The sequence below is a fragment of the Chiloscyllium punctatum genome, chromosome 36 (assembly GCF_047496795.1).
Source record: "Chiloscyllium punctatum isolate Juve2018m chromosome 36, sChiPun1.3, whole genome shotgun sequence".
NCBI lineage: Eukaryota > Metazoa > Chordata > Chondrichthyes > Orectolobiformes > Hemiscylliidae > Chiloscyllium > Chiloscyllium punctatum.
The window spans coordinates 1411621-1428756 of record NC_092774.1 but is presented as its reverse complement, the minus strand read 5'-3'; the positions used below and the strand labels follow the sequence as shown (position 1 = coordinate 1428756).

The 17136-nt window shown below is 46.7% G+C and overlaps 1 protein-coding gene across 1 annotated transcript; it reads left to right on the top strand.

Moving 5' to 3' along the window:
• Positions 1 to 13434: 13434 nt before the first annotated feature.
• LOC140461113 (G-protein coupled receptor 84-like) lies at positions 13435 to 14714 on the top strand. Its single transcript, XM_072555877.1, has one exon. The coding sequence runs from the start codon at positions 13494 to 13496 to the stop codon at positions 14628 to 14630; it is 1137 nt and encodes a 378-aa protein (XP_072411978.1). The 5' UTR covers positions 13435 to 13493; the 3' UTR covers positions 14631 to 14714.
• Positions 14715 to 17136: the final 2422 nt, after the last annotated feature.

Below are 17136 nucleotides of genomic sequence, written 5' to 3'. Positions count from 1 at the left end.
GTGTATTATCGGGAACAGCAGTCCCTGTGTATATTATAGAGAACAGCAGTCCCTGTGTGTATTATAGTGATGATCAGTCCCTGTGTGTATTATAGTGATGATCAGTCCCTGTGTGTATTATAGTGATGATCAGTCCCTGTGTGAATTACAGTGATGATCAGTCCCTGTGTATATTATAGTGATGATCAGTCCCTGTGTGTATTATAGTGATGATCAGTCCCTGTGTGTATTATAGTGATGATCAGTCCCCGTGTGTATTATAGTGATGATCAGTCCCTGTGTGTATGATAGTGATGATCAGTCCCTGTGTGTATTACAGTGATGATCAGTCCCTGTGTGTATTACAGTGATGATCAGTCCCTGTGTGTATTATAGTGATGATCAGTCCCTGTGTGTATTATAGTGATGATCAGTCCCTGTGTGTATTACAGTGATGATCAGTCCCTGTGTGTATTACAGTGATGATCAGTCCCTGTGTGTATTACAGTGATGATCAGTCCCTGTGTGTATTATAGTGATGATCAGTCCCTGTGTGTATTACAGTGATGATCAGTCCCTGTGTGTATTATAGTGATGATCAGTCCCCGCGTGTATTATAGTGCTGATCAGTCCCTGTGTGTACTATAGTGATGATCAGTCCCTGTGTGTATTACAGTGATGATCAGTCCCTGTGTGTATTACAGTGATGATCAGTCCCTGTGTGTATTACAGTGATGATCAGTCCCTGTGTGTATTACAGTGATGATCAGTCCCTGTGTGTACTATAGTGATGATCAGCCCCTGTGTGTATTATAATGATGATCAGTCCCTGTGTGTATTACAGTGATGATCAGTCCCTGTGTGTATTACAGTGATGATCAGTCCCTGTGTGTATTACAGTGATGATCAGTCCCTGTGTGTATTACAGTGATGATCGGTCCCTGTGTGTATTACAGTGATGATCGGTCCCTGTGTGTATTACAGTGATGATCAGTCCCTGTGTGTATTATAATGATGACCAGTCTCTGTGTGTATTATAGTGATGATCAGTCCCTGTGTGTATGATAGTGATGATCAGTCCCTGTGTGTATTATAGTGATGATCAGCCCCTGTGTGTATTACAGTGATGATCAGTCCCTGTGTGTATTATAGTGATGATCAGTCCCTGTGTGTATTACAGTGATGATCAGTCCCTGTGTGTATTACAGTGATGATCAGTCCCTGTGTGTATTACAGTGATGATCAGTCCCTGTGTGTATTATAGTGATGATCAGTCCCTGTGTGTATTACAGTGATGATCAGTCCCTGTGTGTATTATAGTGATGATCAGTCCCCGCGTGTATTATAGTGCTGATCAGTCCCTGTGTGTACTATAGTGATGATCAGTCCCTGTGTGTATTACAGTGATGATCAGTCCCTGTGTGTATTACAGTGATGATCAGTCCCTGTGTGTATTACAGTGATGATCAGTCCCTGTGTGTATTACAGTGATGATCAGTCCCTGTGTGTACTATAGTGATGATCAGCCCCTGTGTGTATTATAATGATGATCAGTCCCTGTGTGTATTACAGTGATGATCAGTCCCTGTGTGTATTACAGTGATGATCAGTCCCTGTGTGTATTACAGTGATGATCAGTCCCTGTGTGTATTACAGTGATGATCGGTCCCTGTGTGTATTACAGTGATGATCGGTCCCTGTGTGTATTACAGTGATGATCAGTCCCTGTGTGTATTATAATGATGACCAGTCTCTGTGTGTATTATAGTGATGATCAGTCCCTGTGTGTATGATAGTGATGATCAGTCCCTGTGTGTATTACAGTGATGATCAGTCCCTGTGTGTATTATAGTGATGATCAGTCCCTGTGTGTATTATAGTGATGATCAGCCCCTGTGTGTATTACAGTGATGATCAGTCCCTGTGTGTATTATAGTGACGATCAGTCCCTGTGTGTATTACAGTGATGATCAGTCCCTGTGTGTATTATAGTGACGATCAGTCCCTGTGTGTATTATAGTGATGATCAGTCCCTGTGTGTATTATAGAGATGATCAGTCCCTGTGTGTATTATAGTGATGATCAGTCTCTGTGTGTATTATAGTGATGATCAGTCCCTGTGTGTATGATAGTGATGATCAGTCCCTGTGTGTATTACAGTGATGATCGGTCCCTGTGTGTATTACAGTGATGATCATTCCCTGTGTGTATTATAATGATGACCAGTCTCTGTGTGTATTATAGTGATGATCAGTCCCTGTGTGTATGATAGTGATGATCAGTCCCTGTGTGTATTATAGTGATGATCAGCCCCTGTGTGTATTATAGTGATGACCAGTCTCTGTGTGTATTCTCGTGATGATCAGTCCCTGTGTGTATTAGAGTGATGATCAGTCTCTGTGTGTATTATAGTGATGATCAGTCCCTGTGTGTATGATAGTGATGATCAGTCCCTGTGTGTATTACAGTGATGATCGGTCCCTGTGTGTATTACAGTGATGATCAGTCCCTGTGTGTATTATAATGATGACCAGTCTCTGTGTGTATTATAGTGATGATCAGTCCCTGTGTGTATGATAGTGATGATCAGTCCCTGTGTGTATTATAGTGATGATCAGCCCCTGTGTGTATTATAGTGATGACCAGTCTCTGTGTGTATTCTCGTGATGATCAGTCCCTGTGTGTATTATAATGATGACCAGTGTCTGTGTGTATTATAGTGACGATCAGTCCCTGTGTGTATTATAGTGACAATCAGTCCCTGTGTGTATTACAGTGATGATCAGTCCCTGTGTGTATTATAATGATGACCAGTCTCTGTGTGTATTATAGTGACGATCAGTCCCTGTGTGTATTATAGTGATGATCAGTCCTTGTGTGTATTATACTGATGATCAGTCCCTGTGTGTATTATAGAGATGATCAGTCCCTGTGTGTATTATAGTGATGATCAGTCTCTGTGTGTATTATAGTGATGATCAGTCTCCGGGTGTATTACAGTGATGATCAGTCCCCGTGTGTATGATAGTGATGATCAGTCCCCGTGTGTATGATAGTGATGACCAGTCCCTGTGTGTATTACAGTGATGACCAGTCTCTGGGTGTATTACAGTGATGACCAGTCTCCGGGTGTATTATAGTGATGATCAGTCCCCGTGTGTATGATAGTGATGACCAGTCCCTGTGTGTATTACAGTGATGACCAATCTCTGGGTGTATTACAGTGATGACCAGTCTCCGGATGTATTATAGTGATGATCAGTCCCCGTGTGTATGATAGTGATGACCAGTCCCCGTGTGTATTATAGTGATGATTAGTCCCCGCGTGTATTATAGTGATGATCAGTCCCTGTGTCTATTATAGTGATGATCAGTCCCCGTGTGTATTATAGTGATGACCAATCTCTGTGTGTATTACAGTGATGATCAGTTCCGGTGTGTATTATAGTGAACTGCAGTCCCTGTGTATATTATAGAGAATAGCCGTCCCTGTGTATATTATAGTGAACAGCAGTCCCTGTGTATATTATAGAGAACAGCAGTCCCTGTGTGTATTATAGTGATGATCAGTCCCCCTGTGTATTATAGTGATGATCAGTCCCTGTGTGTATGATAGAGAACAGCAGTCCCTGTGTGTATTATAGTGATGATCAGTCCCCGTGTGTATGATAGTGATGATCAGTCCCTGTGTGTATTATAGTGATGATCAGTCCCTGTGTGTATTATAGTGATGACCAGTCTCTGTGTGTATTATAGTGATGATCAGTCCCTGTGTGTATTATAGTGATGATCAGCCCCTGTGTGTATTATAATGATGATCAGTCCCTGTGTGTATTACAGTGATGATCAGTCCGTGTGTGTATTATAGTGATGACCAGTCTCTGTGTGTATTACAGTGATGATCAGTCCCTGTGTGTATTATAATGATGATCAGTCCCCGTGTGTATGATAGTGATGATCAGTGCCCGTGTGTATTATAGTGATGATCAGTCCCCGTGTGTATGATAGTGATGATCAGTCCCTGTGTGTATTATAGTGATGATCAGTCCCCGTGTATATGATAGTGATGATCAGTCCCTGTGTGTATTATAGTGATGATCAGTCCCCGTGTGTATGATAGTGATGATCAGTCCCTGTGTGTATGATAGTGATGATCAGTCCCTGTGTGTATTATAGTGATGACCAGTCTCTGTGTGTATTATAGTGATGATCAGTCCCTGTGTGTATTATAGTGATGATCAGCCGCAGTGTGTATTATAATGATGATCAGTCCCTGTGTGTATTACAGTGATGATCAGTCCCTGTGTGTATTATAATGATGATCAGTCCCTGTGTGTATTACAGTGATGATCAGTCCCTGTGTGTATTATAGTGATGACCAATCTCTGTGTGTATTACAGTGATGATCAGTTCCTGTGTGTATTATAGTGAACTGCAGTCCCTGTGTATATTATAGAGAATAGCCGTCCCTGTTTATATTATAGTGAACAGCAGTCCCTGTGTATATTATAGAGAACAGCAGTCCCTGTGTGTATTATAGGGAACAGCAGTCCCTGTGTATATTATAGAGAACAGCAGTCCCTGTGTGTATTATAGTGATGATCAGTCCCTGTGTGTATTATAGTGATGATCAGTCCCTGTGTGTATTATATTGATGATCAGTCCCTGTGTGTATTATAGTGATGATCAGTCTCTGTTTGTATTATAGTGACGATCAGTCCCTGTGTGTATTATAGTGATGATCAGTCCCTGTGTGTATTATATTGATGATCAGTCACTGTGTGCATTATAGTGACGATCAGTCCCTGTGTGTACTATAGTGATGATCAGTCCCTGTGTGTATTATAGTGATGATCAGTCCCTGTGTGTATTATAGTGATGATCAGTCCCTGTGTGAATTACAGTGATGATCAGTCCCTGTGTGTATTATAGTGATGATCAGTCCCTGTGTGTATTATAGTGATGATCAGTCCCCGTGTGTATTATAGTGATGATCAGTCCCCGTGTGTATTATAGTGATGATCAGTCCCTGTGTGTATTACAGTGATGATCAGTCCCTGTGTGTATTACAGTGATGATCAGTCCCTGTGTGTATTATAGTGATGATCAGTCCCTGTGTGTATTATAGTGATGATCAGTCCCTGTGTGTATTATAGTGATGATCAGTCCCTGTGTGTATTATAGTGATGATCAGTCCCTGTGTGTATTACAGTGATGATCAGTCCCTGTGTGTATTATAGTGATGATCAGTCTCTGTGTGTATTACAGTGATGATCAGTCCCTGTGTGTATTATAGTGATGATCAGTCCCTGTGTGTATTATAGTGATGATCAGTCCCTGTGTGTACTATAGTGATGATCAGTCCCTGTGTGTATTATAGTGATGATCAGTCCCTGTGTGTACTATAGTGATGATCAGTCCCTGTGTGTATTATAGTGATGATCAGTCCCTGTGTGTATTATAGTGATGAACAATCTCTGATATGGAAACTGCAGAGATCACACTTGTGGTTTTCTTCATAGTGTATTGCAAAACGCGTTCTTCAAATACACACATTCCAGTAATTGATTCACAATTTACTTGGTATGAATCAAAATTTCGCACTCTTTAAATAGCGAAATAAAACAGCGACGATTTCACGTTCACAGTTACTGTGTATCTTACTGAGAACTGCAGCCGCTGGGTATATTATCGTGAATAGCTGTCCTTGTGTGTATTAAAGAGAATATCCGTCCCTGTGTATATTATAGTGAACAGCAGTCCCTGTGTGTATTATAGATAACAGCAGCCCCTGTGTATATTATAGTGAACAGCAGTCCCTGTGTGTTTTCTGGTGAACAGGAGTCCCTGTGTATATTATAGAGAGCAGCAGTCCCTGTGTGTATTATAGTGATGATCAGTCCCCGCGTGTATTATAGTGATGATCAGTCTCTGTGTGTATTATAGTGATGATCAGTCCCTGTGTGTATTATATTGATGATCAGTCCCTGTGTGTATTACAGTGATGATCAGTCCCTGTGTGTATTATAGTGATGATCAGTCCCCGCGTGTATTATTGTGCTGATCAGTCCCTGTGTGTACTATAGTGATGATCAGCCCCTGTGTGTATTATAATGATGATCAGTCCCTGTGTTTATTACAGTGATGATCAGTCCCTGTGTGTATTACAGTGATGATCAGTCCCTGTGTGTATTACAGTGATGATCAGTCCCTGTGTGTATTATAATGATGATCAGTCCCTGTGTGTATTACAGTGATGATCGGTCCCTGTGTGTATTACAGTGATGATCAGTCCCTGTGTGTATTACAGTGATGATCAGTCCCTGTGTGTATTATAATGATGACCAGTCTCTGTGTGTATGATAGTGATGATCAGTCCCTGTGTGTATGATAGTGATGATCAGTCCCTGTGTGTATTATAGTGATGATCAGTCCCTGTGTGTATTACAGTGATGATCAGTCCCTGTGTGTATTATAGTGATGATCAGTCCCTGTGTGTATTATAGTGATGATCAGCCCCTGTGTGTATTACAGTGATGATCAGTCCCTGTGTGTATTATAGTGACGATCAGTCCCTGTGTGTATTACAGTGATGATCAGTCCCTGTGTGTATTATAGTGAAGATCAGTCCCTGTGTGTATTATAGAGATGATCAGTCCCTGTGTGTATTATAGTGATGATCAGTCCCTGTGTGTATTATAGTGACGATCAGTCCCTGTGTGTATTATAGTGATGATCAGTCCCTGTGTGTATTATAGTGATGATCAGCCCCTGTGTGTATTATAGTGATGACCAGTCTCTGTGTGTATTATCGTGATGATCAGTCCCTGTGTGTATTATAGTGACGATCAGTCCCTGTGTATATTATAGTGATGATCAGTCCCTGTGTGTATTACAGTGATGATCAGTCCCTGTGTGTATTATAGTGATGATCAGTCCCTGTGTGTATTATAATGATGACCAGTCTCTGTGTGTATTATAGTGACGATCAGTCCCTGTGTGTATTATAGTGACAATCAGTCCCTGTGTGTATTATAGTGATGATCAGTCCCTGTGTGTATTATAATGATGACCAGTCTCTGTGTGTATTATAGTGACGATCAGTCCCTGTGTGTATTATAGTGATGATCAGTCCTTGTGTGTATTATACTGATGATCAGTCCCTGTGTGTATTATAGTGACGATCAGTCCCTGTGTGTATTATAGTGATGATCAGTCCCTGTGTGTATTACAGTGATGATCAGTCCCTGTGTGTATTATAGTGATGATCAGTCTCTGTGTGTATTATAGTGATGATCAGTCCCCATGTGCATTATAGTGATGACCAGTCTCTGGGTGTATTACAGTGATGACCAGTCTCCGGGTGTATTACAGTGATGATCAGTCCCCGTGTGTATGATAGTGATGACCAGTCCCCATGTGCATTATAGTGATGACCAGTCTCTGGGTGTATTACAGTGATGACCAGTCTCCGGGTGTATTACAGTGATGACCAGTCTCCGGGTGTATTATAGTGATGACCAGTCTCCGGGTGTATTACAGTGATGATCAGTCCCCGTGTGTATGGTAGTGATGATCAGTCCCCGTGTGTATGATAGTGATGACCAGTCCCTGTGTGTATTACAGTGATGACCAGTCTCTGGGTGTATTACAGTGATGACCAGTCTCCGGGTGTATTATAGTGATGATCAGTCCCCGTGTGTATGATAGTGATGACCAGTCCCTGTGTGTATTACAGTGATGACCAATCTCTGGGTGTATTACAGTGATGACCAGTCTCCGGATGTATTATAGTGATGATCAGTCCCCGTGTGTATGATAGTGATGACCAGACCCCGTGTGTATTATAGTGATGATTAGTCCCCGCGTGTATTATAGTGATGATCAGTCCCTGTGTCTATTATAGTGATGATCAGTCCCCGTGTGTATTATAGTGATGACCAATCTCTGTGTGTATTACAGTGATGATCAGTTCCGGTGTGTATTATAGTGAACTGCAGTCCCTGTGTATATTATAGTGAACAGCAGTCCCTGTGTATATTATAGAGAACAGCAGTCCCTGTGTGTATTATAGTGATGATCAGTCCCCCTGTGTATTATAGTGATGATCAGTCCCTGTGTGTATTATAGTGACGATCAGTCCCTGTGTGTATTATAGTGATGATCAGTCCCTGTGTGTATGATAGTGATGATCAGTCCCTGTGTGTATTATAGTGATGATCAGTCCCTGTGTGTATTATAGTGATGACCAGTCTCTGTGTGTATTATAGTGATGATCAGTCCCTGTGTGTATTATAGTGATGATCAGCCCCTGTGTGTATTACAGTGATGATCAGTCCCTGTGTGTATTATAGTGATGATCAGTCCCCGTGTGTATGATAGTGATGATCAGTCCCCGTGTGTATTATAGTGATGATCAGTCCCCGTGTGTATGATAGTGATGATCAGTCCCTGTGTGTATTATAGTGATGATCAGTCCCCGTGTGTATGATAGTGATGATCAGTCCCTGTGTGTATTATAGTGATGATCAGTCCCCGTGTGTATGATAGTGATGATCAGTCCCTGTGTGTATGATAGTGATGATCAGTCCCCGTGTGTATTATAGTGATGACCAGTCTCTGTGTGTATTATAGTGATGATCAGTCCCTGTGTGTATTATAGTGATGATCAGCCGCTGTGTGTATTATAATGATGATCAGTCCCTGTGTGTATTACAGTGATGATCAGTCCCTGTGTGTATTATAGTGATGACCAGTCTCTGTGTGTATTACAGTGATGATCAGGCCCTGTGTGTATTATAGTGATGATCAGTCCCCGTGTGTATGATAGTGATGATCAGTCCCTGTGTGTATTATAGTGATGACCAATCTCTGTGTGTATTACAGTGATGATCAGTTCCTGTGTGTATTATAGTGAACTGCAGTCCCTGTGTATATTATAGAGAATAGCCGTCCCTGTGTATATTATAGTGAACAGCAGTCCCTGTGTATATTATAGAGAACAGCAGTCCCTGTGTGTATTATAGGGAACAGCAGTCCCTGTGTATATTATAGAGAACAGCAGTCCCTGTGTGTATTATAGTGATGATCAGTCCCTGTGTGTATTATATTGATGATCAGTCCCTGTGTGTATTATAGTGATGATCAGTCTCTGTGTGTATTATAGTGACGATCAGTCCCTGTGTGTATTATATTGATGATCAGTCACTGTGTGCATTATAGTGACGATCAGTCCCTGTGTGTACTATAGTGATGATCAGTCCCTGTGTGTATTACAGTGATGATCAGTCCCCGTGTGTATTATAGTGATGATCAGTCCCTGTGTGTATTATAGTGATGATCAGTCCCTGTGTGTATTACAGTGATGATCAGTCCCTGTGTGTATTACAGTGATGATCAGTCCCTGTGTGTATTATAGTGATGATCAGTCCCTGTGTGTATTATAGTGATGATCAGTCCCTGTGTGTACTATAGTGATGATCAGTCCCTGTGTGTATTATAGTGATGATCAGTCCCTGTGTGTATTATAGTGATGAACAATCTCTGATATGGAAACTGCAGAGATCACACTTGTGGTTTTCTTCATAGTGTATTGCAAAACGCGTTCTTCAAATACACACATTCCAGTAATTGATTCACAATTTACTTGGTATGAATCAAAATTCCGCACTCTTTAAATAGCGAAATAAAACAGCGACGATTTCACGTTCACAGTTACTGTGTATCTTACTGAGAACTGCAGCCGCTGGGTATATTATCGTGAATAGCTGTCCTTGTGTGTATTAAAGAGAATATCCGTCCCTGTGTATATTATAGTGAACAGCAGTCCCTGTGTGTATTATAGATAACAGCAGCCCCTGTGTATATTATAGTGAACAGCAGTCCCTGTGTATATTATAGTGAACAGCAGTCCCTGTGTATATTATAGAGAACAGCAGTCCCTGTGTGTATTATAGAGAACAGCAGCCCCTGTGTATATTATAGTGAACAGCAGTCCCTGTGTGTATTATAGAGAACAGCAGTCCCTGTGTGTATTATAGAGAACAGCAGTCCCTGTGTATATTATAGTGAACAGCAGTCCCTGTGTATATTATAGTGAACAGCAGTCCCTGTGTGTATTATAGTGAACAGCAGTCCCTGTGTGTATGAAAGTGAACAGCAGTCCCTGTGTATATTATAGTGAACAGCAGTCCTTGTGTATATTATAGAGAACAGCAGTCCCTGAGTGTATTATAGAGAATAGCAGTCCCTTTGTGTACTATGGAGAACAGCAGTCCCTGTGTATATTATAGAGAACAGCCGTCCCTGTGTATATTATAGTGAACAGCAGTCCCTGTGTATATTATAGAGAATAGCAGTCCTTGTGTATATTATAGTGAACAGCAGTCCCTGTGTGTATTATAGTGAACAGCAGTCCCTGTGTATATTATAGAGAACAGCAGTCCCTGTGTGTATTATAGTGAACAGCAGTCCCTGTGTATATTATAGAGAACAGCAGTCCCCGTGTATATTATATAGAACAGCAGTCCCTGTGTATATTACAGAGAATAGCAGTCCCTGAGTGTATTATAGAGAACAGCAGCCTCTGTGTATATTATAGAGAACAGTAATCCCTGTCTATATTATAGTGAATGGCAGCCCCCATATATATTATAGAGGACAGCAATCCCTGTATATATTATATAGAATAACAGTCCCTGTATATATTATGGAGAACAGCAGTCCCTGTATATATTAAAGAGAACAGGAGTCCCTGTATATATTATAGAGAATAGCTGTCCCTGTGTGTGTTATAGAGAACAGCTGTCTCTTTATATATTGTAGAGGATAACACCTAATGTATTTTATTACACTTTAGAAACATGTTACGGACTGTGGACTCTGGTGTTACTATGTGTTAGGGGGAAGTGTTTTTCCAGTCTCGGTTTGAGACATGTCAATGTTTCCGAAATCAGCAATCTGACATCCTCACACCCAGCGATGATGCTTTTGGATATTTTAAGGTCAGGACAGTCTGTACCTCACTGACTGTCACCCACGTGTTCTCAGTCCTGGCACTGCCCTCCACGCCAGTATTCTCTTCACAATGTCCTGCCGTTGCTATGTTGCACAATTCTCTCTCTCTCTCTCTCTGTGTCTCATCTGTTCCTGAACTTGATGTTGCCATCGGATGTCTGAGGCAACATTTCTGAAATCTTACATCATTCCGAAAATACCGCAAGCCAATCATTTATCCGCCTCACTAAACCTATCCATCTATCGACCTCGCAGTTCCCCTCTTGTGTCTCAATTTCTCTATCTTGTTTAATCTGGCCCTTGATCTCTCTCTGTCTCTTTCTCTACCCATCTCACACAATCTGTTAATCTCTGTCTCAGTCTCTTCGTCTGTCAGAGAGCCACAGAAACGCACAGCACGGAAACCCTTTGGTCCAACATGTCCATGCTGACCCAGATATCCTAAACTAATCAGAGTCCCATTTGCCAGCACTTGACCCATACCCCCCTAAACCCTTCCTGTTCATATACACATCCAGTTGCATTGAGTACAGGAGTTGGGAGGTCATGTTGCAGCTGTACAGGACATTGGTTAGGGGCCACTGTTGGAATATTGTGTTCAATCCCGGTCTCCCTGCTACAGGAAGGATGTTGTGGAAGGGTTTGGAAAAGATTGACAAGGATGTTGGAGGGTTTGAGCTACAGGGAGAGGCTGGGACAGGCTGGGGGCTGTTTTCCCTGGAGCGTCGGAGGCTGAGGGGTGACCTTATAGAGGTTTATAAAATCACGAAGGGGGTGTGGATAGGGTAAATAGACAAGGTCTTTTCCCCCCCTGGGGTGGGGGGGAATGCAGAAATAGAGGGGCATAGGTTTAAGGTGAGAGGGGGAAAGGGACCTGAGGGGCAACTTTTTCCCCCAGAGGGTGGTGCGTGTGTGGGAGGAGCTGCCAGAGGAAGTGGTGGGGGCTGGTACAATGACAGCATTTAAAAGGCATCTGGATGGGGGACAGGAACAGGAAGGGTTTAGAGGGAGATGGGCCGAATGCTGGGGAATGGGGACAGGATTAGATTAGGGATATCTGGGTCAGCACGGACGAGTTGGACCGAAGGGTCTGTTTCCGTGCTGTACCTCTCTGTGAATCTATGACTCTGTAAACGTTGTAATTGTACCAAATTCCTCTCCCTTGTCTGGAGGAAGTGACACACAGAGATAGGGAGGGGGTGACACACACAGAGATAGGGAGGGGTGTAGGGGGCTGGAGGGGGTGACACACACAGAGAGAGGGAGGGGGTGTAGGGGGCTGGAGGGGGTGACACACACAGAGATAGGGAGGGGGTGTAGGGGGCTGGAGGGGGAGATAAACACAGAGATAGGGAGGGGGTATAGGGGGCTGGAGGGGGGTGACACACACAGAGATAGGGAGGGGGTGTCGGGGGCTGGAGGGGGAGATAAACAGAGATAGGGAGGGGGTATAGGGGGCTGGAGGGGGGTGACACACACAGAGATAGGGAGGGGTGTAGGGGGGTGACACACACAGAGATAGGGAGGGGGTGTAGGGGGCTGGAGGGGGGTGACACACACAGAGATAGGGAGGGGGTGTAGGGGGTTGGAGGAAGGGACAGAGATACGGACGGGGCAGTATGAGACATCGCCCCAGTGGATCTATTATTTTCGTTTCCCAGAAGCACTCGACAGAACTTTAAAGTCTCTGCTGTCCCTGTCCTGGGACTGTTTGACGGGGGGATGGGCAGAGGGAGCTTCACTCTTTATCTCACCCCGTGCTGTCCCAGTCATAAAGTCCTGGGGACGTACAGCATGAAAACAGACCCTTCGGCCCGTCCCGTCTGTGCTGACCCAGATACCCCTAACCTAACCCAGTCCCCATTCCCCAGCACTCGGCCCCATCTCCCTCTAAACCCTTCCTGTTCCTGTCCCCCATCCAGATGCCTTTTAAATGCTGTCATTGTACCAGCCCCCACCACTTCCTCTGGCAGCTCCTCCCACACACGCACCACCCTTTGGGGGGAAAACGTTACCCCTCAGGACCCTTTCCCCCCTCCCACCTTAAACCTCACTCTTGATTTGAGGGGACTCTGCGTTTGAACGTGTTGGGGGGCCGGGGGTGCGGGGGGGGGGTGGGGTGGGACTTCTCCAGGGAGAAGATCCTTGCCCTGTATCGGACTTACCCCGGACTACGGTCTGTTCGTTGGGGATGGTGTCGGGGGCGGGGGAGGGGGGTGGGGGGTGGGGGGGAAGGGTCCACGCTTCGGGAGGGAGAGGGCAGAGCAAGACGCGTAGGAAGAGCCGAGTCTGGGGGAGGACGGGGGGATTGTTGTGGGGGTGGGGAGGAAGTGGAGCCACAGATTTCAGGAAATGGCGCGGTCACGCAAGTTAGAGGAACACTGGTGGGTAACTCGCTCTTCTCAAATCGCTCCACAGACGTTCGGAGAGAGAGAGAGAGAGAGAGACGTTGGTCTCCCTGCAGCTTCCCCGGGAGTTCAGGCCCCATCTCCCTGGAGATGGAGTCCAACTGGAGCTGCGACCCCTCGCTGTCCGAGTACCGCTACTTTGGGGCATCGCTGGGGCTGTTGGTGACCGCGGTGGGAGGCACCGGGAATCTGCTGACCGTCCTGGCCTTCGCGGTGGACCCCCGCTTGAGGAGCCACTTCAACCTGCTGATCCTGAACCTGACGCTGTCCGACCTCCTCTACTGCGCCTTCCTGCAGCCCGTGACCGCGGCCAGCTACCTGAGGATGGGCTGGATCGGTGGGGGGGGGGGCCGCACCTCCTGCCGGGTCTTCGGCCTCCTGCTGTTCACCTCCAATTCCACCTCCATCCTCTCGCTGGGGCTGATCGCCGGGGCCCGGTACGCCCTGGTGCGGGGGGCAGGGCGCCCGTGGCTGGCCCACCCCCGCTGCCCCCGGGGCGTCCTGACGCCCGTCCTCCTGGCGGGCACCTGGCTCCTCTCCCTGTCCCTCTTCACCCCGCTCTGGCCCGTCTTCGAGTTCCAGCCGGCTGTCTGCACCTGCAGCTTCAACCGCGAGACGGGGAGGCCGTACACCAGCGTCCTGATGGTGCTGCTTTTTGGGGTGGGCCTGTCCTCCATTGGCGTCTTCTACTGCCTCCTGGCCAAGAGGGTGAGTGACGCACGCCGCGCGCTGGAGGCGCACCGGCAGCAAAGGACGGCCCCGGGTGAGATTGAGCGCTCCACTGCCTCGTGGCAGTCCGAGGGAGCTTCGGCGCCCCCTCCTCCCCAGCCCCGGGCGGGGTCGGACTCCCACCGCGTCACCCGAATGTGCGTCGCCTCCTTCTGCGTCTTCGTGGCCTGCTACCTGCCCTTCTGCCTCCTCAACGTCCTGGACCGCGGCTCCCGGGCTCCGGCGATGGTCCACGCCATCGTTGCCGGCCTCACCTGGCTCAACGGCTGTGTCAACCCCTTCCTCTACGCCTTCATGAACCGCCAGTTCTCCCAGGCCTACCGGCGGCTGTTCCACCAGGTGTGGGCGCGGTGTGCGCGGTGGAGCCCCAACATCGTCAGTCACCGGGCCGGAGACCAATCCGCGAGCGGGCAGATCCTAAGCTCATCGGGACCTGCAGAAATGACACCAACAACACTTCCCCCAAGTCAACAGGCGTCTCACTGTTCTCCGCAGTAAAAGGGCTTTTTTTTGGAGAAGATTCTAAATCTCTTGTTTGGATATTTCTTCTTAAATTCCTGATTTTATACATTTTATACTGAAATCCCATGCTTATATAGCTTTATTGTAAATCCCCTGCTTATATATTATTTTTTCCTAAACCCTGCTATACACATTTCCCCTAAATCCCTTATTTATATAACATTTTCCTTAAATCCCTCACTGACATAATGCTTTCAATAAATTCCTGTTGATAAATTGTTTCCCTAAATCCCCTGTTGATATATTGTTTTCCAAAATCCCCCATTGATCATTTGTTTTCCAAAATCCCCTGTTGATAATTTGTTTCCCTAAATCCAGGCACAATTTAGCATGGCCAATCCCACCCTAACCTTCACATCCCTGGGCACTACGGGGACAATTTAGCACGGCCAATCCCACCCTAACCTGCACATCCCTGGGCACTATGGGACAATTTAGCACGACCAATCCCACCCTAACCTGCACATCTCTGGGCACTACGGGACAATTTAGCATGGCCAATCCCACCCTAACCTGCACATCCCTGGGCACTACGGGACAATTTAGCACGGCCAATCCCACCCTAACCTGCACATCCCTGGGCACTACGGGACAATTTAGCACGGCCAATCCCACCCTAACCTGCACATCCCTGGGCACTACGGGACAATTTAGCACGGCCAATCCCACCCTAACCTGCACATCCCTGGGCACTACGGGACAATTTAGCACGACCAATCCCACCCTAACCTGCACATACCTGGGCACTACGGGGACAATTTAGCACGGCCAATCCCACCCTAACCTGCACATCCCTGGGCACTACGGGACAATTTAGCACTGCCAATCCCACCCTAACCTGTACATCCCTGGGCACTACGGGGACAATTTAGCATGGCCAATCCCACCCTAACCTGCACATCCCTGGGCACTACGGGGACAATTTAGCACGGCCAATCCCACCCTAACCTGCACATCCCTGGGCACTATGGGACAATTTAGCATGGCCAATCCCACCCTAACCTGCACATCCCTGGGCACTACGGGGACAATTTAGCATGGTCAATCCCACCCTAACCTGCACATTCCTGGACACTACGGGGACAATTTAGCACGGCCAATCCCACCCTAACCTGCACATCCCGGGGCACTACGGGGACAATTTAGCACGGCCAATCCCACCCTAACCTGCACATCCCTTGGACACTACGGGGTCAATTTAGCACGGCCAATCCCACCCTAACCTGCACATTCCGTGGACACCACAGGGACAATTTAGCACGGCCAATCCCACCCTAACCCGCACATTCCGTGGACACCACAGGGACAATTTAGCACGGCCAATCCCACCCTAACCTGCACATCCCTGGGCACGATGGGGACAATTTAGCACGGCCAATCCCACCCTAACCTATACATCCCTGGGCACTACGGGGACAATTTAGCACGGCCAATCCCACCCTAACCTATACATCCCTGGGCACTATGGGGACAATTTAGCACGGCCAATCCCCACCCTAACCTGTACATCCCTGGGCCCTACGGGGACAATTTAGCACGGCCAATCCCACCCTAACCTGCACATCCCTGGGCACGACGGGGACAATTTAGCACGGCCAATCCCACCCTAACCTGCACATTCCTGGACACTACGGGGACAATTTAGCACGGCCAATCCCACCCTAACCTGCACATCCCTGGGCACGATGGGGACAATTTAGCACGGCCAATCCCACCCTAACCTATACATCCCTGGGCACTACGGGGACAATTTAGCACGGCCAATCCCACCCTAACCTATACATCCCTGGGCACTATGGGGACAATTTAGCACGGCAAATCCCACACCGAAACCTGCACATCTTGGGATGCCCACTGCCACCGGCCTGGGAAATCCTTTGCTTGGATGTGGAGGGATCATCTCTCCAGAATGGGGGGGGGGGGTCACACCCACCGGCTGTGTTGCTTTTTCTTGCTTTTCCACTTGTGTGCAGCTGATTGGGTGCCAGAGTGTGGAAAACCAAGGAGCCCCTGTTTATGTTCCACACAGCAAGGGGGGGGGGACGCTTGTTCCCCACTCTGCACCACCTCCCCAGTCTACCTGTGTGCAGGTGGTGTGTGCAAATAACCCATGTGCGGGTATAGTCGATTCATTATTTCCAGCACTCGGTGTCTTTTAATCACCCACCCAGCGACCGCTAGTCCCTCCAGCCTTAAGTTGACAGTCGGGAGAGAGCTGGAGTCCTGTGCACCACTCAGCATCCTGACTGGTGTGTGAATGGTCTCGGCGAGGACTCAGCTGCCTTTGCAATCTTCCCCTCCGTCCGGTCCACCCTGGTTTCCCACTCGCGTCTCGGTGCGGGGGCCAGACGTCACAGCTTTGGCTCATTGTGTATCGGCGGGGTGAGCGTTCCTTCACCTGTTGCTGGACTCTCCCCGAATAAACCTCGGTCCTTACGGAAATCTGACCCGTGCTTTTCAAAACTAACTGGGTCAAAAAGAC

Bases quoted from the DNA above. Each gene is read 5' to 3' on its own strand.
- LOC140461113 (XM_072555877.1), top strand. From the start codon at position 13,494: ATGGAGTCCAACTGGAGCTGCGACCCCTCGCTGTCCGAGTACCGCTAC.